This window comes from Dermochelys coriacea, chromosome 15 (genome assembly GCF_009764565.3).
Source record: "Dermochelys coriacea isolate rDerCor1 chromosome 15, rDerCor1.pri.v4, whole genome shotgun sequence".
NCBI lineage: Eukaryota > Metazoa > Chordata > Testudines > Dermochelyidae > Dermochelys > Dermochelys coriacea.
This window is the reverse complement of record NC_050082.1, coordinates 25,243,732-25,268,356: the sequence shown is the minus strand read 5'-3', so window position 1 is coordinate 25,268,356 and position 24,625 is coordinate 25,243,732. Positions and strand designations below refer to the sequence as shown.

At 38.5% G+C, this 24,625-nt stretch overlaps 1 protein-coding gene across 13 annotated transcripts; it reads left to right on the top strand.

The window, feature by feature from the left end:
- Nucleotides 1-840: 840 nt before the first annotated feature.
- Nucleotides 841-21,441, top strand: CCDC62 (coiled-coil domain containing 62). 13 transcript variants are annotated; one of them, XM_043498089.1, is made up of 13 exons: nucleotides 841-955; nucleotides 2,061-2,221; nucleotides 3,196-3,388; nucleotides 4,856-5,022; nucleotides 6,303-6,404; nucleotides 6,751-6,922; nucleotides 7,002-7,103; nucleotides 8,332-8,420; nucleotides 9,610-9,710; nucleotides 15,644-15,821; nucleotides 17,425-17,556; nucleotides 18,857-18,949; nucleotides 20,635-21,441. In XM_043498089.1, the coding sequence occupies exons 2-12, from the start codon at nucleotides 2,186-2,188 to the stop codon at nucleotides 18,941-18,943; spliced, it is 1,359 nt and encodes a 452-aa protein (XP_043354024.1). In that variant the 5' UTR covers nucleotides 841-955; nucleotides 2,061-2,185; the 3' UTR covers nucleotides 18,944-18,949; nucleotides 20,635-21,441. The 13 variants fall into 13 exon arrangements, with proteins under 13 accessions (XP_043354024.1, XP_043354018.1, XP_043354027.1 ...); XM_043498083.1 differs by having other exon boundaries at nucleotides 846-955; nucleotides 15,620-15,821; XM_043498085.1 differs by having other exon boundaries at nucleotides 937-955; nucleotides 2,020-2,221; nucleotides 15,620-15,821.
- The last annotated feature ends 3,184 nt before the right edge of the window (nucleotides 21,442-24,625 follow it).

The window sequence follows — 24,625 nt, the reverse complement described above, 5'->3', positions numbered from 1 at the left end:
CACAGGTAGTCTGTAAATTGATGGGCTAGAATTGATGTTGGTACTGGAGTATTACGAAATTTCTCTTTGCAACGGTTATGTTCAAATTTTTAATAAAGGGGTGCTACTGTGATGACTTGCAATATATATAAAGCAGCAGCTGAAGCTTCTCTGATAAAGTGGTTTTAAATACATCTAACTTCAGTCATCATAGCATATAAACTGATTGTTTTAATTAATCTTATGCCCTGTATCTGCCAAGCAACAACTGCCCGGAGCTGTAACTGTTTTACTATGTTCAGGATATTAGTCATCTTCGTAAAAACACCCCTTTTTGTGGCAACTTCATCTACGTGCCAGCTTTTGTTAGCTAGGTCTTACGAATTCAGTTTCAAGCGTGTTTTCTGTAATTTCACCAATGCCACTCCTGCATGACAGCAGAAAAGCTCAATAGTTCTAAATCCCTAAAGCGTATTAAAGTACAATAATTTTATCCTGACCCAAGTTTCACGTAGTGATAAAATGAAGTGCACTTAGATGTAAGTTGTCACTTACACCGTACTTCTAAAAACTAAATACAATTCCTCTTCAAGCTGTGCAAAAACCAGCTGTTTCAACTCTCCCCCCCCCGCTAACGAAGGGCAGAAATGGAGTAACTAACCCACTCCGTTCCCGTTCTCCGGGGCCAAAGAATCTGCGTGTCCCCGAAGGGGGGAGAGCTGGACCCCAGCTCACGCGCCTCTCACCTCCCCCCCCCCCCCCGGTTCTCCGGCCGGGCAATTATCGCCTATAGGGGGGCTGGAAAAGTGGCCGGCAGGGGGCGGCCGTACCCTGGCCCCGCCCCCCTCCAGCGCTCCTTCGCCGGACACCGCCCCAAGCCGTGGAGCCGGAGTCCAAACCCCGCCCGCGCCGAGAAGGCGGCGCTTGCTCGCGACCGACGGCTTTAACCGCTCGCGCGGCGTTCGAACTTCTCCAGGTAACGGGTCCCGCGCGTGAGCCGAATGACGCGACGCGATAGGTGGGGCTAATGGGGGGGGAGAGAGGGGGGAGGGGTCTGCGGGCCGGCTGAGGCGGGAGAGTCTGCGATGAAGGCATCAGTGAAGCTAAGCGGCATCGCGGGGGATTCAGCCGCTGGATGGGAGACCACTGGTCGGTTGAGGTCCGGGGCTTTCTGTGCTTCAGAGAGCTGCAAAACACGGCGCGACTAGAGCAGGGGGGAGCGGGATTAGGGTTTCCGATCGGCTGGGGCGGCCCTAACCTGGAAGCTCAGGACGGGAGCGGCTGCGGCTGCTGACACCGAGCTGGTATAAAACTCGTCAGGTGTCCCCGCTGCTTTCCCAGCAAGGTGGCGACCCTGCCCAGCAGCCTCCGAACGGGGCCGCCTCTCGGGGATGGGGCTGCGCTGAGCTCCCGGCGGTTCCCTCGGATAACGGGCGACAGGCTCTGGAGCCCACCCCAGCCGCAGGGAGCTCGGCGGCGGGCGCGGGTTTCCAAGCCGGGCTCCGGGGGGGGGCCCGGGCCTGGGCCTCCCCGCGCCTGAGGAGCAGCCCTGAGGGCGACCTGGGACGGAAGCGCTGCCCGCCTCCCCCCCGCCGACTTCCAGGCGGCTCCCATCGGCCTGTGGGAGTCGGCAGCGCGAGCTTGGCCTGAGCCCCCGGGGGGAGCCTTATCCCCTCAGACCGCCTGGCACCCCCAGCTCTGGGGCTGAGCCCTTGGGGCCGAGTAGCCCCTTCAGTCCCTCTGCTCCTGCGGGGGGGCTGGGGTTCTAGCCCTGGCAGTGTGATTTAGAGAGGAGCCTGGAGGCCTGGCAAACTACCGGCCGGGAAGTGGGGCCAGGGCCAGGCACTTGCCCCCCCTCCCCCCCCGGGTGCGGAGAGAGTTAAGAGTCCTTGTGCTACAGGTGGGAATTTATTGGCAGCCCGTAAACCGAAGCCTCTTGCCTAGTGAGGGCTTTCAGAGCAGTAGCTGTTAGTCTGTATCAGCAAAAAAAAGAAAGAGGAGTCTCTCTTCTGTTTCCTCTCTTTCCCTGGGTGACTTCAGAGCATGCTTATGCCAGGATTCGTTGACGTCAACTCTTTTAGTGACCTCAGTGTACAAACATACCTGTCCACCAAGACCTCCAACGCTTCAAACTGAATCTTAAAATTGTAGAAAATATTTACCAAGACCCATTAGTAAGTGGTGAACACCTGATCACAGAATATCTATGAATTCATCATTACCTCTCTCAGCTTCACCCCAGGTAAAAACAAACAAACGAACAACATTTTAAATATGTAGCATATGTAGTTTAACAGGAAAGCGTGTATTGAAGTGCAGAGAGCTTCATTCAAAACTGCTAGGTATTAGCTTTTCTTCAAGTCGTACATCAAAGTAAGATGGAGAATAGCATAAGCGTGCTCTCCTGCTTTATACATCTTAGTAAAAAGAAACATTGTAATCTGCTCTAATTTAATGTTAGTGGAATCCTGGAAACCTGTGACGGTACAGAAAGCTGAATATCTGTGGGGATTGTTGTGTAGATTTAGGCCCTGATCTTACAGACGCTTACAATTTTTGTACAATTTCTTCAAGGAGATATGCTTAATTTTACTACCAATAATAAAATTGTGTGTGTGTGTGTGTGTGTGTAAATGTTCGCAGGATTGAGGCCTGAGATGGTATCAGAGGCTGAACTGTTGTTTTAAGTTACTTTAGTCTTCATCAGATAGTTTAGCATTTTGGGGGAGCATTCAAACCTCATTTATTTTATTTGGTTACACTAACGTTTATTAATTCTTGATAACTATTTGTGTATTTATCAAAGTGTAAACGAGATCTCGGATGATCTGATTTCAGATGTGAAAAGATTTTTAATTTTAGATTTAAATTTAAAGATGCTAACTAATTAGCCTGGGTGATTATTGCTACATTATCGATTCTTTTTTTAATGTTGGAATTTAGTTATTAAAAGTAAATTACTATTTAGCTTTAAGAGTAGGCTTTAATTGAGCTATAAAAATGCAATTTCTTTCTGATTTTATATTGAAATTTAGGAAGGCTCTAGTGCTCTCCTTGGGTTTATTTTTGGGATTTTAAATGGCTTATTGAAATGTTTGTTTTAAAAATACAAGTAGCCACCTCACAGCATTGTATAAAGACATAACATGTTAATTAGACAGTTTTGTGATTAATTTTTTGTTGCTTGTATATGATGGAGCAGTTTTCTTTCTGTAGAATCCTCGCACAGACCTTGAGAGCAGCACCATTCAGAAACAGAGGAAAGAACTCCAGCTGTTAATAGCAGAACTGAAAGATCGTGATAAGGAGCTCAATGACATGGTTGCAGTGCATCAGAGACAGCTACTAGCCTGGGAAGATGATCGACAAAAAATACTGACTCTGGCAGAACGATGCAGCAGGCTAGAAAGTAAGTGCTGTACAATGTAAGGCCCTGGTCCCGTCAGCAGATTCATGTGGGTAGATGCTTGTGCCCTTGCAGAGCCCCCTCTGTGTGTAATAATGTTACAGAACGTAAAGGATGTTTTTGATTTTGATTTTTTTTTTCCATCTTAAATGTAGTTGTCACTATTCTTTCAGAGACGACAACTTCCTCAGTGGTACTAAAATGGTCTGATTATTGATTGGAAGGAGATGGACCTGATAATTTGATGATCTTTCCTTCTCAAACCACATGCTGATTCCATGAATCCTTACTAGTGAAAAGTATCATTTTAAAAAAATTGCATCATAAAATATGTAGGAAAAAACATAATGTTGTAAATCATATCTTAGGAATGTTGTTTTAATGTAGCAATAAACTATAGCAGAGTGTCCTTAACTTGGCTATTTGGAATTGTTGTTGTGTTTTTTTTGTTTTTGGTTTTTTTTTTTTTCTGAACCTCTCCTGTTTTTTAAACGTTCCCTGGATTATTTGGATTTTACATCTCCCTTTCTGTCCCACAGAAATCTAGCTGCTCTTCCTATGATATCCTTATAATCTAACAGGCACTTTTAACTTGATTATAAAAATAATTTGGTCTATTGAATATTGTGGAGTTTAATTTTCAAGTCACAACATGCTACTGAATGGTCAGCCTGGTTGGGGTGCAGTTTAAATTGTGACTGTCACTTTTTGTTGTTCAGCCCTTTGCTGTCCCCTTATCCTCAATGGTGTGTCGTCTTCTATCAACCCCACAGGGTACTTATTTTTTACCTCTATCCTCACTAACTTTTCCCTCTACATTCCCTGGACATTAAGGATGTAGGGATTTTTGCGTTATTTTAACAATGAGATTTTAGCTCTGTACCATCCGGAATTAGTAATACAACTGTGACATCATCAGGAAGGCACTGCCAGCCAATCAGAATGAGACTTTGGGCGATGTGTGTCCTCAGCCATGTTCAAATGGTATCTCATAACAGAATGAATATTTCATGTGTCTTAGATTACCATGGAAATACTAGAATGTCATGGAGGGAAGGATCTCTTTAGAGCTTATAAAAAAATGATTTGTTATAGCAACTCTGAAACCAGCAAGATCCTTTGCACTTCTGAAAGAAACTATTACCTGAAAACAGTTATAATTTTTTGTTTTAAGGACTGTACATTTACTTCATTCATATAACCTTTTAACTGTGTAGGATTTATATAAAATACATATTGATAACTCTCTCTCTGCAAACTCAAAAATGTACAATTAAGTAGGAAAGAAATACGTCAGGTAAAAATCAATATGTCTACTTCAGGATTATGCCACTGTGCATCCATTTCTAGAAATTAAATGTTTTTTGTACTTTAAATACTGTGTTAAAGTACTTCCACTTTTTAAAAGGTGGTGTGCGAAACATCATTTAAACTATTTGCTCACGTTAGATACCTGATCTCTTTCCTCAGATGAACTACACAAAAGAAATGAGATGATAAGAACACTAACACAAAGATTAAAGCTCTTAGAATCTCAGCAGAATGATCGTAGGACAACACTTGAAAATACTCAACAGAAGCTTCAGGAGCTGTCTCAAAAAGCAACAGATACAACTCTTCATTGTCAGGCCCTGGAGGTAGGTATTGGTTGTGTTCATGCAACTCCCACTGAAGTCTGCAGGTATTTTCTGTATATAAGGACTGCGGATTTAGGCTTCTATATTGTTCTTGTCTTTGGGTCAAATAACACTAGGTTAAGGTGTTACTCTAATAAGGTTTTGTGATTGCTGTCTCTATTTGATTGGTTTCTGGGGAGCGCCACTTAACAGTGAGGGGATGCCAAAACTGCAGCCATTAAACTGACCAACTGCAGTACTTGCCATTTTATTATGAACGGTTTTAGAAAGCCATTGCTATAAATTTAACTTGCTATCATGAATTATAAAATCTTGTCATCAGTTTAAAGATATGTAAGTAATTAAAACTGCAGATTTTTTTAATGTCTTTTTGTTCATTTGGCAATTATACCTATATCTATCTAAAACACAATTTAAAAATACTATTGCAATAAGGTTCAGTAATACTTTGCATTTTCTATAATATCTCTTACCTGATGATCTTTTAAACGTTAAGTGTCACACAAGCTCTGTGAGGCTGGTAGGTGGTAGCATAATTATTTTACAGATGGATAAACAGAGGCACAGGTTGGGTAAGAGACTTGGCTGTGATCATATGAAAGAGCTGAGAATAGTACCCAGGAGTTCTAACTCCTAATGCCATGTTCTAACCAGTAGACTATAATACAGAATGGGAAATCCATAAGTTTAGCTCTGATATATACTAGCTGAACAATGCAGAGCTGCCTCTGCTGTCTCTTGTTTTATCCCCTCATTCTCTGTTCCCTTCCTTGATCTAGAACTCTTTGGAATAGTCCCAAACTTGGTGTTTCAATATCTAGGAATTTCTGATCCTTGCTGTTTGTTTTTGTTCTTAATTTTTTTTTTAAAGGTAAGTGAGCTGTTAATGATATTAAGATTCATTTTTAAAAGAGTCTTATTTTATCTCTTCAAAACTTGTTGCTATTTATATAGTGATTTGTGTCTTCAAAGCCATTTATAAATTCTTTCACCACCCCTCCTCATTTTACAGATGGATAATCTAATGCACAGAGAGGAGATATGACTTGTCAAAAGTAAAAGTGTAAATTGGAGAACAACCAGGATTAGAATTTAGGAACAACTGGCTCCCAAGCCCCAGTTTCTACTCTCTAAACTATGTTGCCTCCCTCTTGATGTTTATTGAAAGTTGTGCAGATATTTATCAGAAGAAAGAGCCCCTTGATGTTGAATTACTGAAAGTTTATTTAGTAACAGTGTAACTAGTCACTAGTTGATACTTTTTTCCTTCTATTTATTAGGAGAAAAATCAAAGTCTCAACTGTTCAGTGTTGGAGCTGTCTGCTAAAATAGGCCAGTTACAAGCTAGAGAACAGGAACTCATTACGATGCTAAAGCTAAAGGTAACATCTGTCATCTTCTTACTGCATGCCAAAGTATCTGAACAAAACTCCAATGCCATTATCTAATGTGGTGTGATCAGATTGCTGGATGATTGACTTGACTGAAAGTTGAAAAATCTTCAACGAACCAGAAACCCATGTATTCAGAAAGTATAGTGGACTTCTGTAAACACCATTTCTGATTGTCCAGTGTTCAGAGCAAGTCGTCTTCAATTCAGCATGAGACTGTTAGTAGAGTGGGAAGTTTTCACTATTGCATCAGCATTTACCAGACAAAATGAGAAGACCTAGAAAAGAAGATAAAAGAAAAAATATTTAAGTATGCTTTATTTTCTTATTTTTGTAGGACAAAGATATACTTGAAGCAACCAGTCACATTACTGAATTTACATCCAAATTTAAAAAGTTGGAAAGTGCATTGCGTGCAGCTAAGATGGGGGAATCCAATATCAATAAAGAAAAGCAGGATTTCAAACTGAGACTGAAACAACTAACATTTGAAATGAATAAATTAAAAGGTAAGTAATTTAACTGACACCTACTCCACTGTAAATCTGAGTGTATACCTTTCACTCAAGAACACACTTTATTTTAAAGATGATCTCAGTGAAAAGACAAAAGAAAATAATGAGCAGCGGGAAGAAATCATACGCCTCAAACAAGAAAACAACTACTTGAAGAATGAGCTCATACTTAATGGTGAGCGAAGGGCTTTAGTGCCTAACTCGATGGGTCTGAGGTTTTCAGATTGTGGTCTTTGCAACACTTGCTGGTGGTCTAGAGAGAGCTATCTCATCGTATCCTTCCCTTTATGATCCCCTGTTAAATTATATTAAAAGAAGCTAAAAGTATATTCATAGTATTGCTTTTCTACTAAAGCACTTTATATAGTTGCCACAGGGATCTTATGTGAACATGAATGGGAGGGAAGGTGGTTATTTGGATTGTGAATGAGGGGATAGGTAGTACAGGGGTCATTCTCTGTGTTAGTGTTTGAGACCCTCTGATCTAATGTATTAGTAACATAGGTAAACATGAGTGACATTTTTCCCCTTCTCTCACAACTGCATAGAAAATGGTGAAACAATTAAAAACAAAAAAATGACTCTTAAACCTAAAGCTAATAAAAAGACAAGAGTCTGCAACATGGCTGGGGCTGAGCTTGTGAGGTGCTGAATGCCTTCAGCTTTTCCCATTAGCAGCAAGCAAATGTTATTGGAAAGGAGGGAGTGTGTTCATTTGGCTGCTATTCTCCCATAACGAACTCTCTTGGTTTAAAATGCCCTAACATGAAGACCTAAATAGCGAAAAGGAGTGATTGTATGTCTTGGCATGTGCACTTTGCTTTTGTGTGTAGATATTGCTGTTACTGCAGCAAAATAGTACTAAGAGAATGGCAAATTGCTGATCTTCCATACTTCAAAATGTACAATGGAGGTTGAAAAGACTAAATAACAAATTCTGTCCCCTGCTGCAGGGAGCTTTAAGCCACTGACCTCCCCCATCTCATGTGCACCAAGCGTTGACCCCTTGTGTGTTTAAAACCATACTTGCAGCTGATTTCCCCCTCACAGACTCAAAGTTGGAATTTATTTCTGATTTAGCTTTTTCATAAAGGAATCTTAAAATATAACAACAAAGATAAGCTAGTGAGTGATGGTAATATGAAATGTGTATTAAAAATATTGCTAAAAATTAGGTGCCTGTTGAGGTGAAAAACCATACCTGAATGTTTTATGTAGTTGGCCCATGAGTTATAGAAAGAGGTGTCTGTCTTGTTCATGAAAAAGCATTGTGTTGATCTTGAGGCTTTTTAGGTTAATATTACTTTTTATGACATTCTCTCGTGTGTGTATTTGAGATTTCTCTTGGCTGTATTTCGTTTTGCACTTTGATTTCTATGGGGAAAATAATTGTTTTAAAACAGTAGAGAAAGCAAATAGACAAGATCAGCTTCTTCAATCTGCCAAGTCTAAACAAGTCCGGACCAACACAGAACTGTCTAATTTGCGGCAGGTATGATCCTCATATCATTTCTTTTCTGTGTTTATGAAGGCAGTTTTCAGTAACAACATTTGTCTATATAGAACTATATACAAATAAATAGAATTAACAGTTCAATTAAGTAATACATTTTGTTCACTGTTGCTAAATCATTGACCCACTGTAGATCTTGAGCTGCTTATGACTAGGAACCTATGGTATAAATCCCTATTTTTTACATGCTGATTCTAGTAACTAAAGGTTAGAGCACTGATTTATGTCAAAATGTTTGGTGCTGTGACAGATAAGGTCCATATCCCACACAGACTTAGGCATGTGCTCAGCTTCACCCAGTGGGAGGAGTCCCACCTTCCCAGTGTAAAGTTAAGCACATGCATGAGTTTTTGCAGAATTGGGGCCTAAGTCTAGGGTGGGGAAATGATCATGAATTAAAATATGTACTTTACCAAATATGTATTGCTTTGATATTTAATATGATACATTTTCAGAATAACTTGTCATTTATCTGTGGAATTAAATTGTAAAAATTTTGGGCCTTGTTTTCTGAGCACCCACAGTTCTTTTTAAAGCAAATGGGAGCTGTGAGTGTTCCACACCTTGGAAAATCAGATCCTTTATGAATGAAGTGAATTCACTTGGTATTAAGGGGCACTGTGTTGCTAGATGTGCTGTCCTTTTTCAGAAGAGAGTTTAAGCCAATGTCCTGATGACTTAGAATCTTTAAATGATCACATGGCACTTTTTGTAAGTGTAGCAGTGTTTAGTCCCTGTGTGTGTTTTGACCATAATACTCCATACTCCATAATACTCCACAGACCATAACTCTGGTAACTTTTATTCTGTCTATACAATTTCCACATAGTATTAATTGAATAGAGTGTTCTGTACTTCTTGCCTTACAGTGTTGTGTGGTATTGTCCTATTTTGCTAAGCAGCTACTGTTTTTTTCAATCGGGGATGGCTGCATTTTTAACAGGGTTTAAAGTAATTCCTAGGTAGAGCCAAATCTTAAATTCCCATTTATCCCAAACTCCTATTGGAAATGCAGGATCAGACACTTTTTTTTTTTTTCCTGTTTGAATATCAGTGTTGGATTGTAAAATGTTCTGGAGATCTTTTGAGATGAAAAGCAGTATATTAAAGTAGGATGGCATAATATTCCTTGTTCTTCACTAACTGTTTTATTACTGTCTGGAAGTAGATCTATGTAAAACAGCAGCATGATCTGCAATTTCTTCATTTCAACTTGGAGAGTTCTCAAGAATTGTGGCAGAAACACAAGGGGGAGGCACATGAAACAAAGTAAGCTTGGTGATGTGGCTTTCATAATTGTTTAAGGAGAGAATCAATCATGTATGACACATTTAGTATTCTAAAAAATAATGTATAATACTTCAACACTTTAAAATATGACACCTCTGGCCTGTAAGCCATAAATATGCAATACTATTCTCATGTAGTTTTCGGTTATGTGGTCAAGAGACATAGTGTATGTTAGTCACAGACTAGAGCATAGGCTCTGAGTCAGACAACAACTGCTACTGTGTAAGAAATAAAATTTTATAAAATCAAATTACATAAACTAGTATTAGAGTAAACATAACAAATCAAAAGTCATAAAGGTTTCTAGTAAAATAAGCAATAGTATGTGAATAATAGTAATTTTTACTATCTCTTTATGCCTGCTTAATCATTCTACCTTGTAACATATTTCTTTAATGAATTTGATCCCTACTAGTGTTTCAGATTAAGTGCCTGTCAGGCTTCTAGGGCTTCCTTGTTTCGTTTTTTTTTTTTTTAATTAGTCAACATTAAGTTACTGTGTCTACAAAAAAGTAGCTGGGAGCACTTTAGAAGAATATTTTTCTAGCGGATGTATCTTATGCTATTCTTAGCCACATACTTTTAGCTGCATGCTTTTCCTCAAAAATGATGTAGAATTCAAACAACTATTTTTTTTTTACACCAAATGACTTTTATTCCTAATGCCTGTTGTTTGTACATGTGGTTACATGTACAATATAAAGCTTATATTTTCTCTCACCTTTAATATTTTCTGTTATTTATATTGAATGTTAGCAGTGGTTCTCAACCTGTGGTCCGCAGACCCATGGGGGTCTGCAGACTATATCTAAGATTTTCAAAGGGGTCTGCACCTCCATTTGAAATTTTTTCAGGGGTCCACAGATGATTACATTTTTGTTGACCGCTGTCATAGATTAAACTTTCCTTGTTTCCCAGTATGAATTCAGTCCTTAGAGACTGATACGTTGGTGTCCATTTCTCTCTTTTGTGAAACTGCTAAAGATAGGTATGGAGCACCATAGAACTGGCCTATTAATAAAGGGTCTAATTTTTAAAAATTCAAATGGCTTTTGTTTTCATTCTGGAAAATCAGAGCACAATTTATAGTTTCAAATAGAATTCCTACAGTATATAATATGGGTAAAATATAAAAAGACTCTCTGTTCCTGATCCTGCAATGTACAATGCATGGATCCACAGCCCCACCAGTGTGCCAGTGGGGTTCTGTGTGGGCACAGCTCTTTGCCTGTGTATCGCACATCTAGCATTGGATGAAGCCACAATCCTACAAAGTGTGGTTTATACCAAATACAATTCATATATTAAATGCAGTATTTGTAACTAGAGTTCTTTATCATGCCGTTGTAGCATAGGTTTGGTATTATCAGACCTTGAAAGCAGCAACGAAAAAGACACAGTTAGCAATGAAGGCACTCGGAAGATACCTAAGGAATATGGGACTACACAAACTCAGAAATGCAGTCTAAAAAAAATCTGTAATATATGTGAAGCAAAGAATAGCCAGCTAATTGAAAGTACCTTGGCTCACTTAAATCAGCTTCAGAAAATCTTTAAAGGTTTATCACATGGACAAAAGACTTCGTTTATGGAAGATGAAAAGCAGAATGCTTTGGTAAGCACAGATGAACTAGACAGCAGAACTGTATCTGATAGAAACAGTATGAGGCCTGTGGAAGGCAGGGAATCATCTCAAACGTCACAAGATGCATTTCTAAGCAGAGACGAACAAAACTTCAGAGCATCTTTACCTATACACGAGCATTGGCTCAACTTCAGTCCTCATTTAGATTCATTGAATTGCTGGCATCCTGTGTCAAAGCAGTCTGACAGAAATGATATTGAATGTAGTGATCAGACAGAGACAGTGGGAATTTTATGTGACCGAAAAAGCAGAGCGTCTCCTGGTACACTTCCCATAGATGAATCTGGCTTCTGTACTCTTAACTCCATCACAGATAAAGCTGAATGTTATAAGCCACTAACAGATCTGGAATGGATGCAGATTTTCAGACCCATAGAAGGAGATGAAAATGTGTGGTGCAGAGCAATTTGCAACTGTCCCAAGGCTGCACGTGGAATAAAAAGCACCAGCTTAAAAAGGTTACGTATTGTTACATTTGAAAACCCAAATATATAGATACAGCTATAATTATGTAGAGGCGAGTGGGATGAAGAATGAGTTTCTGCATATTAAGAAGTTTTAAAGAAATACTGGTATATTTTGCAGGCTTTGGGAGCCCCCTAAGGAAACATTTATGTATGTAGTGTTATGCTGACAATAGGCAAGGAAATTCAAAACTCTGACTATTCTGATGGATATACCATGACAGCAGCTGTTCACTGAGGAGCACTTCACTTCAGTTTCCCTCCTCAGATTGCCTAATTTTTTTCAGTTATCAACATTATTATACAAGGACTTAATCCTTTGGATCACTTTACAAAGAATTCATCCCTGTTCCCACTTAGCTCTCCACTAGACACAGAAGAGGCCCATTTCTTCAGCTGGTGCATATCAGCTAGCACAATTGACTGCAATAGATTTACACTGATTTATACTAGTTGAGGATCTTGCCTAGAGACTGTATTCCAACATCCACTTGTATGAACTTTATGTAGGGGCACATTTAAGGTACTGACTCTTTCGTTCTTGTTTGTTTAAAACGATACAACAACAAAAGTTGTATATGTCCATCTCAGTTCAGAGACAAAAGCTTGATGAATAGTCATCTGTTTGAAATGGAATGCTGTTCCAGAGCATTCCCACATAGCTTAGTTTTTGCACTTGTAAACCATCTTTTTCATTTGGTTAGAGTTACTTTGTACTGTCCATAAATCATCTCTCTCCCTCTACTCCCCTTTCTTCTACCTCCTCCATCCCACCCACCCCAAAAACTTTGCACCCTTTCCTAGAAACCCTACACTCCCATTCCAGTGAATTCCTGGTTGAGAATTAGAGTTATACATTTTGTTAACTTAATTCCTTTGCCTCTGCCCCCCAAAAGTCTCACTTGGGAACATATTCAACCTTGGTAGTACAGGGAAGAGCAGATGTCACTTCCTTCTGCCAGTGAAGGCCACTCTACCTTGCATGGGATTTGCTCTGTGAGGTGCTTCTACTGTTGCCCTCCCCTGAGGATTTTTCTTCATAGGAGCCCAACGGATGGAAGATGTGCTGTCCTGGCCACATCCATTTCCCAGCCAGTGCTATCCACTTTTGGAATCTGCACTAAATGCTTATGCGCTCCTTGGATGAGGGGAGGTTGAAGGTACCTTTTGCCACCACAAACCCGCTTAGTGTGAATTTACTGTTGCTTGGGGTCTTTGCTAGGGTTTGCGCTCTTATCCAGGGCTTGACTCTCTTGTTTCTATAGTCTCTTGGTGCTAGCTTAATTGGGTATTCAGTCGGTAAAGGAGGGCGCTTCCCTTGTCAGTCCATCTGACATTTTGGCATGAGTCATTGCCGTTTTTGTAATAACTGTCGAGGGATCTTAACTCAGCTGATGAACTGCCATATTTTTATCAGGAGAGATGGTGAAATGTGATATTGATGGTGTAAGCTCTATTTTATATACTACAGTGACTTTTTCTACTGTACTAATAGTTGCTGCATTTTGTTTAGTGGACGTGAATGTGGGTTATATTTTTGAAGTTGGAGCACGAAACTGCCTGATCACTGTACTATTGCTGGCCTGCACTCCATTTGGTTTGAACAAGGCCCATTTGTATCTTGAACCAAACCACTCATGCCAAATTCAAGTGTGTTCGTTTCCTTTTCCCATTCCCCACCCTGTCTTCTTCAAAGCTGGATCTTCAAAGCTGTGTGGCATGACCTCCTAAATCAAGAGTGGTAGGCCCTCAACTTCTCCTCATTCATATCCCTCCTAAAGGCTCACAAATGTTAGTGCATGTCAGTCAAATGCACTCTGTACCGTACCATTTTATAAGCGGGTAACTAAAATTAAACAAAACAGTTCTGAGATAACGTCTTTCTTTGGGTCTTCCAAAGCATCTTTTTTAGATTGTAAATTCTTTGGGATAGGGACTGTCTGTATTGGCCCTGTAAAGTGTGGTGCTTAATGGTGGTCCTTAATGAATGTCGGGTTGTAAAAATGCATTTGGTATTTGGTAATTCCCTATAGATGCAGAAATGTGTCCAAAAAGGTGCTTTTGCTTATTAGAGAGGGAGGATCACAGGAAAACATGCTGAGAGTTGGTCAATTCTTAATTTTTAACTTTTTAAAATAACACACAACATTTAAAAAGCTCCATTAAAGTGAAATTGATTCATTTAGCAGCTGGAAATAAACAAGCTGTTGCACAGCTAGAAACTACTAGTAAACCCCTGAGCACACATGTAAACAACTGTGAATAAGCTGCAGACTACACTAGACATTCTGTGTATGAACACCACAGGATGCAGGTGATCCTATTTATTGTTTAGAATCATTGCAACTTGCTGGCTTTCTAGCAATTATTCAGTTCAGTGTCTCTAATATCTGTTTAGAGCACTAGTACAGTGCGTTTCCTGTGTTGCCATATGTGAATAGACTGATTTCTGGTTGGCTGAAGTTTCTATTATTTTTTGTAAAACTTTAATTAGTATTAGTAAGTGGCTGGTCAAACTACAGAGCAATCAGAGAGGTTGGCATAGATTCCATGTGGTGTATTATGACAAGATGTTTGTCTTCTTGAAGTAGTTTTTGCCCTATCCTTGAGCAATATTCTTATCAAGGGTAGAAAGTAAAATTATTTTTTATTAGAGAAAGAAAGAATATGTGTAACATTTGGTTCCTTGATGTGCGCATTTTGGGAGATACTTTCAGTTCAACAATAGGAAGTGTGCTAGAGAGGGCTTTGTGGTGCTATGGTTGAGTACCCTGATAGTAGGGGGTCAGTGTGCTTGGACACTGGTATTGTGTTGGGTGTGACTGTTACCTTAACTTAAAATATAATTGCTTTTTTAATATGTGGTGGTGTGAAGAAATATACTTGAGCAACCTGAACCCTAAATTAATATTTTATTTATTTTATTTTTTGGAATGGTGGAATTATGTATAGGTTGAAGTTCTTTGACATAAAAAAAGCTTTACATACATATTCAAATATTAGCGATATCAACTTTGGAATTTTCTCTCTTTTGAGTATATTACCTGGTCTAAAGTTCAGCAGAGAAAACTGAAGGTATAAAGAGATGATGCCGTATGTGACGTTCTAGGCTGAACATGTCTTGCATGCTGTTGGTGTGTGTTCAAAGGTCAAGCCTGATCCTACGGTGCCTGATGTTTACCTCCTGACAGATCTGAAACAATACACCTTTAGCTCCACATTCTGAAACCCTATCCAGGCAGTTGAGTTTTAGCTGTAGTTACAATTTTATGACAAATTGTATTTAAATTCTGTCCCCCCTACCTACTGTCACCAAAAAACTCCAGTGTAGTGAAGGGTGGGAGGAAGCTGACCAGTGATGTCCAAAGTGGGGAAATAACTTTTAAATTCTTAATACTTTCACTTTAATATTTAAAGCTACATTTTTAGACTTGTTTAAAGGAGGCTTTCAATAAGGAAATAAGTGGAGTCAGAAAATGAAAGCATGGGGTGCTGCCTTCATTTAGATATTTTGAGGAACCTTGATACTTTTTGTGCTGTTTAAGGTAAACATGCTAAGCACATGGTAGTATATCCGCTTCTTCATGAAAGTATTTCAGTATTCAGAAAATAAGGCTGGATCCATCAAAGCGCTTAAGCATGTAAATAACTTTGAGTAAGCGAGTAATGTCATTAACTTAGTTAGTCATGTGCTTGACTGCTTTGCTGGATCAAGCCCTAAGTGTATTTATATTGCATTATGACTTTTCTTAGTGAGTTTACCGGTGATATTGTTTCAGGAAATATCTTATTTGTATTGACAGTGAAGAACGTGTGGATCTGAATTCCTTTTACTCGGACTCGCCCTGTTTGACATCCACACAGAAGAGAGATGGGCCCCAGAAATGTGAGAAATTCTTCGATGCAGACCTCCCTTCAGAGATCAGTAACTTATCAGTGATTCAGTCAGCCAATAAATGCACCAGTCCTACTATCAACTATGTCAGTATCTAGCTTCATAATGTGGTATATTAGTTTTAGGATGGCTAAAGTTAGAGTGAATTTACTTTCTCAAAAGAGTGAGTTTGTGTCTGGTTTTTATTCTGTCTCCTTTTTATCTATGAAGTAAATTAGACTTTTTAAAAGGATTTTAAAGTGTATAGTCAAGTTACAAATCATGTTTAAAAAACCTGGTTTTTTTTACACTGAGTTATAGATTATTAAAACTGGAATCACTTTAAAAATCTCACTTGCTTGTTATGTCTGTGCCTTTTAAAAATATTTTAAAATAATAAGTAATTTCACTTCCAGTTTCCCACTATGAGTTAGCATGATGTTGCAGTATTTAGGTTGCAAATGCTGCAGGGCAAATGATGCTGGCCTTATTGATGGTGCCAGCATAGGGGGCAAAGCCAGAGGGTCTCCCCTTTACCTGGTCCCCTGATGCAATAGCAAGCATGCTTGCAAAGTGCTAGTCACCATTACTCAATCCCAGTGAATTTTGGGATCCGAGATTGACTGGGTGCTACTATTAGAGGTTGATGGGCAGAGGTTGTTCCTTTGTTCTGCTTGCTGACTGTAAACTTCTTCCCTCCTTCCCATCTCTCTATTCATATTCTTCTTAGTTATTACAATATTGCTGTTGTGTGGTTATAATCTGCTTTTGCACTGTCTTGATTCCAAGTGTTGCCAGTCTGTGTTTGCTTTTTGGGTTGTGCAGGTTGGATTTATTTATAGATTGCAGGAAATGTTGAGCAGATTTCTATTTGCACCTTTTGTGGGTTTTGTTCTGCCCATCTGAGGGAGGATTGCAACTCAAGTTTTATCCTAGGAGCAGGAGGTTAGTTCACCATTCCCACATGGGAGACTTCAAATCAGTCATTAAAACTATTGGGGCAGGCATGAATCATCTCTTGGTCCCTCTCTGATATGGTATATCCCCAAATTCCCATTCTTTACATTATTAGGCATCAACCCACCATTCTGTTTCAGTATCAGTTGGGTCTGTGGGAACCCTGTTGTGTGAGAAAATGAGCAATAACCCAGCACAGCACCTTGTGAGGTGTCATTTAGGCTAACTGAAGACCTAATAGGCCTAGGCCTAGGATTAGGATCTGGTCCTAAGAATTAAGCATGCCTCTCTAAACCTGGAGATATGCTGCTTGTTTATAAGTATAGAAATGGGGGAGGATCACATTTTCATTTACCACCAGCTGTCTTTCCTTTCAGCAGCTGCTAGGACAAGTTGCTTTATTGAAGTAAGAAATTTGCTGTCTTTTCATCTATTTAAAACTCTAGCTTTTGTTTCATCATTGGCACCTGTCTTTAACAGTAATGGAGTGTGTATGTGTATATGCATAGCTATATGAAACCTGTTACCCTGCATGGACCTTTCAATGGAAACATTAGCATTTAAATTTGTAACAATTACAGATTCTGGAATGCCATTGTATGGTACAAATTATTTCAAAGTTAGGTTTTTGGTTTTTTTTTTTTTTTTGGTTTTTTTAAATAATGCCCCGTGGTAATTCTTCACATTTGCAATCAGTGAACATGTTTTAAAATGATCATTTAATAACTTTGGTTCAATTTCTGTTTCTTCTAGGACTCCTGTTCACCAACAAGTAAGCTCCAGCGTTTGCTGGCTGAGTCTCGACAGATGGTTGCTGATCTGGAGCTTAGCACGCTGCTCCACAATAGCCCTTGTTGCAGTCCCAACAGCAGCAGTGTTAATATGGTATTTATCATTTTCATATGGCTAGATTTAGAACGTTGGGAAGAGTTACTGTGAACATTCTTTTCCTTTTGTTTGGCTTGTACTATGACATAGACAATGCACTCTTAACACTTTACTGATGGGAAAATGATTGGATATTTGATAGTGTCTGAGCTGAACTTGGCTCAATCTTGCACCCCTCTTTCTTCATATGATCAGGACAGAATTTGGCTTATGTGTCTAAACACAGGGAAGGAAGAAGTTGTTTTGGAGCAAGTTGTGGCAGAACAGCAGATAATGAACATAATTCTGATCTTAACTCATCCTTATCTTCTTATGCTTCGTATCATTTGCAGGGAGGAAGGTGATATTAGAGATTTAATGTGTGGTATATATGATCTGTTCTAGTACAGGCTTTAATACTAATTTTTAATAGGTTAATTTCTTTAGTTCTTTCAGTGCAAGATTAAAGATAATGTATTAAGTCTCAATGGAAGTGCATGAAAATAATCTGTATGCAATTATCACAGAAGTAGATCTTATCAATGTGCCCTATTGGGAAGATTCTGTACACAGAATGTTGACATATTAAACTTGTAGTATGAGCTGTCTTCAAACATGAAGATTAAAACTTTGATCTAGTTTCAAAATAGTTTTTAAAAACCATATTTAACAGGGTTTATCCTAATCTACACTGGCCAACTAATCTGTTTTGAAACTGAGTTCACTGAGGCTGTTTTTAAATTGGGCTTTATACCATTTAAGGCATGATTTTAAAGGATCCAATATAAGCTTTTGGCAGGTGTAAGTTTGTCCCTGCTTGGTTATGCTCTCTTAATTTTAGTTATTTTCTGCTATCAGCTGGGGGGACAGTTATAGATGAATTATAATGATTGAGACTATTTTATTATTCTAGGTGTAAATGAAACTCTTCCCCTACCTCTTTGCCTTATGTACTCATCATCACATTTCAAATCTCATCTGAAAATTTATTTTTCTCCCTTGCCTATACCTATTAATTTCACGCTTCTGCTACAATTTTATTTTTACATCATAACTGTATTTTTTTTGCATGAAAGACAATGCTATTTTGTAGAGACTATTAGGTGCTGTCTTAGTGGTAGATTGCTCAGTTAGGGCAGATAAATGCATATGCATATCCCTACTTCTCAGGTGAAAAGAAAAAGGTTGGAAAGAATGAGTTGAGTTGGAGAGCACATAATTACTTTTCTCCAGTTTTGATCTCTGCAGTTGCATCAATTTTTATGATCCACTATGACGTTCTTAAGTCTGTACTTAATTTTTTTATTTTATATTATAGACAACAGAACTTACAGACGCTCTTTGCAAAGAGCAGCTGCCAGCTATGGAAGAAAGTGAGACAAAACTTTCACTGTTTTCTTTATGATCTTGAGTAAGTCTTATTTTTTATTTTGTAATTTTTTTTTACTTCAGATGGGCCTAGTACAAAGCTCTAAGTGCATCTACAATAAAACCCATATACATGAGACATATAGCAGCAAACCGATGTTGGTTAATGCAGCCAGTAACTCCTCAGACATTTCCCTCCGAAAAACCCTGGGCAGTTAAGTCTTGCAACTCAAGCCCTGATCCTGCAATTCATTCCATGTGGGTGATGGTCTGTGCCTCACAGAACCCCAATTAAATTAGTGGATCTCTGGGAGGGCACAGCAATTCTTTCCATGTGCAACAGATTACAGGATGAAGGCCTGAGGCATTACTGGACCAAAGAAGTGGGGAATGAATTCTAGAGTCAGGGGTCCTTTACTGAGAATGCTTTGTCCCCAGCTCCCAGAACTGGAAATCTAGAGATGGTCATATGGAGCTGACCTCAAGCCTCAGGGAAATAAGGCTGACTCTAAAGTATTATTTATGATAGTGTCTTTGTTGTTCCACACCTCCCCCCTGGCTCCCCCAAAAAAATTCCCACTGTCCAGCATCACCAATTGGAGTACTAGTGTAGACAAGGGACTTGCAGCCAGCAATTTAAGCACCATGTTGTCTAGACTTATTCTGAGCTGGGCGAGATGACCTGGTTAAATGCTGCCTGGATATGAACCAGAGTTAGTAATAAAGGAAAAATGTTGAATTAAAAAAAGCCCACGATAGATGCAGCCAAAGATGTATAGAATCTAAGCCATTGTGGGCTTTATATATCAGTACCAACAGCCTGACTTGCATCTGGAAACCAGTCAGGCATGGAGTGCCGATGTGATATGCTCAGAGGCAATGCACTGCAAAATGCTGAGCAGCCTGAGCCTGATCCAGCAGAGCACTAAGAGCCTGTTTAACTTTAAGCTCGCGAGTGATCTCGTATACTTCAGCCAAGAGAGAACTGAAGAAAGACACTTGTCCACAATCACTCACTGCAAATCCTTAACAAATACTCTAGAGACTGTTGTATAGTTCCTATTTAAACTCCCTTAAAAATTCATATAACTGAATCCAAAACAATCACCACAAAGTTTATAGCAGACCAGAAATAACTTTTAATATATGTTTGTACATTTTTTTATTTAGAGGCGTAATCAATTTATGTTAACTGCTTTGAAATCCTTAGCTGGAAGGTGCTCTGTCTTCATTTCCTATTTAATTGCCAAAGCTCTGGCCATCTTGGACTTCATCAGTCTGTCACTTTTCCTCTAGAAAAGAGAGAATAATTTGGAAGGAGTCTAAAAGCTCTAAAACAGGTGAAAGCAATGAGAAAAATGATACTTTAAGCTCTTGGTAGCTATGGCATGCACCATTGCTTGTAAATCCTGACTCTCGAGATTACATAGGGCAAAAAAGGAGAAATCCTTGTGCAATGAGAATTGCAGACCTGCTAGCTGTTTACACAGAAATGAGAAGAATTTATGTAGCGACCCTCCAGTCATGTCCCTGAGGGAGACTGCTCATATGCACTTCATTCTATAAAATAACCTTTTTTTTTCTCTTGACAGTTCACGTCTTTACTGGTATTTCTATTTCTGTTATGCCATGAAAAAAAAATTTAGAGTTGTAGTTTCAATTTGTACTATTAGTAGTAGTCACTTTTCAATACGTTTTTAACTGAATTTCCCCCCCTCCTTTAACCAGATTCCTTGCATGTTCTCTGGAAGAAACAAAGATGACATCCTTACTATCTGGAAGGAACAAAGAAGATGTCCTTATTAATTAAAATACATTTTGAGAACTGAAGATCATTACCACATATAAGCTACAATGGATAGTTACTAAACATTTGGCTATACCTCTCATGAAAGTTTGAAAATTTTGCAAGTGCCTAAAAGATCTGACTGTATTCTAGAATGTATTCTATATTTATGAATAATAACTTAGAATTATGCTAAGATGAAAAACTACTTTTTTTTTATAGATCAGTACTCAGGTTAAATGCTAGTTTTTTTGTTTTGTTTTTTTTAAAAAGTAACAATATAAAACGTGTAATTCTTTACTCCATAAAGATGAGTACTATATTTTTTAAAATATAGAACTATTATTATTACTACTTCCATAGTTGTGCATAAATATTTGGTATTTACAGTGTATAACAGCAGAGTGTTCACTCTGTTTTAGTTCCGGACACTTTGCCATGTAAATAGATCTGAAGAATGTTTTATAAGAAGTTGCCAGTTAGTGAAGTAACCAGGATATACCTCCTACATTGCTGAAATTTAAGAGACCCTTCGCCCACAAAATGGGCAAAATAACTCTCCCCAATCATGGGCTATTTAGTCTAACACAAGCGTCTTATAAAATTACGAGCAGATATGGATGTTTTTAGCAGTATATGATATGGATTTAATATGTAGTCTTTTTAAATATTTTAACTATGCCTTTTGTATCTGTGACCTATCAGAAAAGTAGAAATGATCCATTATTGCATTTGAGAATATTTTTAACTAAAAAAGGCCATACAACCTAATAAATTCCATTTTTTCACTTCTTAATCTCTTTCTTGCATTTTAGTTTTATGACATATAACCAGTTATTGACCACGAATGTACTAGGTCTCAAATTTAGCATTACAGCTCCTATCATGCATAAACCCTGGCTTGCTCTGTGGCACTGGTGGGAGGGAGGGATCCCTGCTCTGAGATTTGCATGACAAGAACTAGTTAAAAATTACTTTGAAAGTTTGTTTTAAAAGCAGCTGAGACTCACATTCCCTACCTGCTAATGAGCACTGCAGTTAGTATTCTCAAGGACTACTATTAAGTGTAGCATTGGAGCACAGCAGGGTAAAAAGCATACATGGTAAGATCATGATGCTAGCACTAAGGCCTGGTCCATCCTCCATCTTTGCACCAATTTAACTAAATTGGTACATTTAAAAAAGCTATTTAAATTAAATCAATGCAACCTCCTACTGTGGATGCTCTTATCAGTTTAAAAGTATTCATATCTAACCAACTCAAGCTAAATAATGTAAACCCTTTGAAACTTGTACATGTGTTCATACCAGAGGGGTTGTACTGATTTCTTTTAATTAAATCAATACATAAAACTGATTTTAGTTAAGGTGCAAAAACTGTGTAGGCAAGCGTAAGAGTTAGTATCATGGTCATATTATGCATGCTTTATTAGTGCTGCTGTATTTGTTTGGATTCATGTCTGGCATACTCACACACACCACTGTATTTTAATCTTGTTCTTAATATGGTTTTCTCTAGGCATGAGATTTGGAAAATTGCAGCTCAAACTGAAAGAGAGGTGAAATACTTGGGTGAATTTATTCATGAATTAACACACCTGCAAAACAAACAGATCATGCTCTGAGGCTTTCTATGGAGATTCAAACTAAATCAACTACCTAAGAACAGGGATCTTTGGAAACGTATACTATTATAGGAAATTAGACTTTTATTTAACTGTTTTCAGCTAGAATGTAGGTATTTCCAGTTACTTGGCCTTTCTAATTAGAGGTCTGAGAAACAGAAGAAGATGGCAATGAGGTTCTGTAGCTTTTTAAACTAACTTGTGCATTTTCTATTAGTGTAGTTTTGTATAGAGAAACAAGCTTGATTTTAAAACCAAACAAAAACATGCCTGGATTCAGGAAAGCTTCATCAAATAGAAAACCTGGAAAGAGTTAACAATTATACAGTACAGATGGAAAAATTAACATAATTGTCTCAAATATTTTCCTTTTCCCTTAACAGATAAATTGGAACTCTGCTAATTAGGGCAAATGCTGCTAAAGCCCTGAAGGTAAAGTATCTCAGCTCCTAAAGAAAGCTGGTATTTAGATGTCTATATTCAAATACCTTATTACTACACTATTCTTGAACTAATCATAACAACTCATGGTTTCAAATTTTTTTTTCTGTATGCATTTAGTTTTGCTGACTAATCTTATGAGAAAACATGTATAGGATCATTCCAATTCAAATACTTTGTTCTATCTATAAATATTGTTGTAATAACTTAATATATTATCAGTTAATTTATTCAGCAATTTTTCTATTAGAGCTCACTTATAGCGCTTAAATGAACTAGTCTGTTGTAGGAAAAAAATGTCTTAGATAATGAACTTTTAGTGAAACAAAAGAATAAGAAAAATTCCTTTTAACTCACTTCAGCTGTGCTGTCTGTGAAACACTGCCAGTTGTTAAGACCAGTGGTAAGCTGTATTAGTGATCATCTAGTCTATGTGAAAATGTGTTTGTGTTATTGGTATCTCATTCTCCCAATCCCCCACTATTACCCTTTTGTTTTCCTCACATACCTGTTACATGTTGTGTTTAATCAAACTCTTTAGCAGAGGGACTCTTTTATGATGTGTTTGTACACTGCCTATCACATGGGGCGTTGATCACTGACTGCATGCTCTGTGTGCTACAGTAGTATAAATATTTATGTAGATGCATACACAATCAAAGAATCCTAAATGACATCCACATGAATAGTGCAGCAGCATTTAAGTTTTTTTAAAAGAATGGAAAAAATCCAGTTTAAAGAACAAAATCTATTCAGGTGTGCCTGCAAAGGTTTTTTGGTTTTTACCAAAACATACGTTACTATGAGCTATAAAAGTGATTTAGTACCTTTTATATAGAGATGGGGCAAGCACAAAAGTAGCCAAAGAATTTGATAGGTTTGAAATCGAACAGTAGTGGCTTCTTAAGCTTTTTCAGAGTGGCCCACATCTTACTAGACAGAGCATCATGACCATTCCATTGTTTGTCCTTGTCTGCATTTGTAATTAACTGTTTGTTTGTTGGTAGACAAGCTTCTGTGCCCAAGTGTCAAAATTGAAATGAAATGAACCACCTATACTTTTATTCATTACAACATTTTGTTAAAGCCTTCAGACTTAAAATGATCTCTTGGTGTAATCAGTGTGGTAAGCTGTTCATCAGTATGCTCCCAGTAAGAGGATTCTATTGTATTTACAGGTTTCAGAGTAGCAGCCGTGTTAGTCTGTATTCACAAAAAGAAAAGGAGTACTTGCAAGTACTCCTTTTCTTATTGTATTTACAAGATCCCTTTAGCTATCTTTGATACACACAAATAAAGACAAAACTGGCTTTACTATAAGCAAGGTGTACTATAGACTAGGGGAGGGTTGGAGTACTAATGCTTATCTTGTTTTCGTAACAATTTCATGAGTGAATGCAAGTGAAGGCGGAGTGCTAAATGTTTAGAAACCTGCTTCCTGGCCCAAATCCTTCTCTTGAAATCAAGGAGGTTTGTCCTTGATTTAAAGTAGATCAGGATTTGGGCCTCATTGCATAATTCACTCTAAGGAAATGGGAACAGTTACTGCAGTCTCCCTATGAACTCTGTATTACCCTACTGGGGAAGAGGAGTAATTTAAATACAAACAATCCTAGTTAGTAAACAGACACTGATCCCCCTCAGCCTTTTGCCGTTGGTATCATTTCAGGATCTTCCACTACCCTGCGTAGGGCAGAGAGGGATACTTCATTTCATACCCTGACTGTGATTCTAGAATTTAGACTGAGGCTGGGCCTAGTGGGTGGAGGGAGTGAAGGAGACAATACTTTGCAGGGGAGCGGGCGCTGCCTGGGCAAAGCAGGGGAGGCTGCTGCCTGAGGAGCGAGGGAGGGACGGCAGCAGCTGC

Excerpts from the sequence above, each read along its gene's own strand:
- CCDC62 (XM_043498083.1), top strand. The coding sequence starts at position 2,186 with ATGAATTCATCATTACCTCTCTCAGCTTCACCCCAG. Across the intron at positions 6,923-7,001 it reads TGAAATGAATAAATTAAAAG|ATGATCTCAGTGAAAAGACA; the intron begins GTAAGTAATTTA and ends TTTATTTTAAAG. Across the intron at positions 7,104-8,331 it reads GAATGAGCTCATACTTAATG|TAGAGAAAGCAAATAGACAA; the intron begins GTGAGCGAAGGG and ends GTTTTAAAACAG.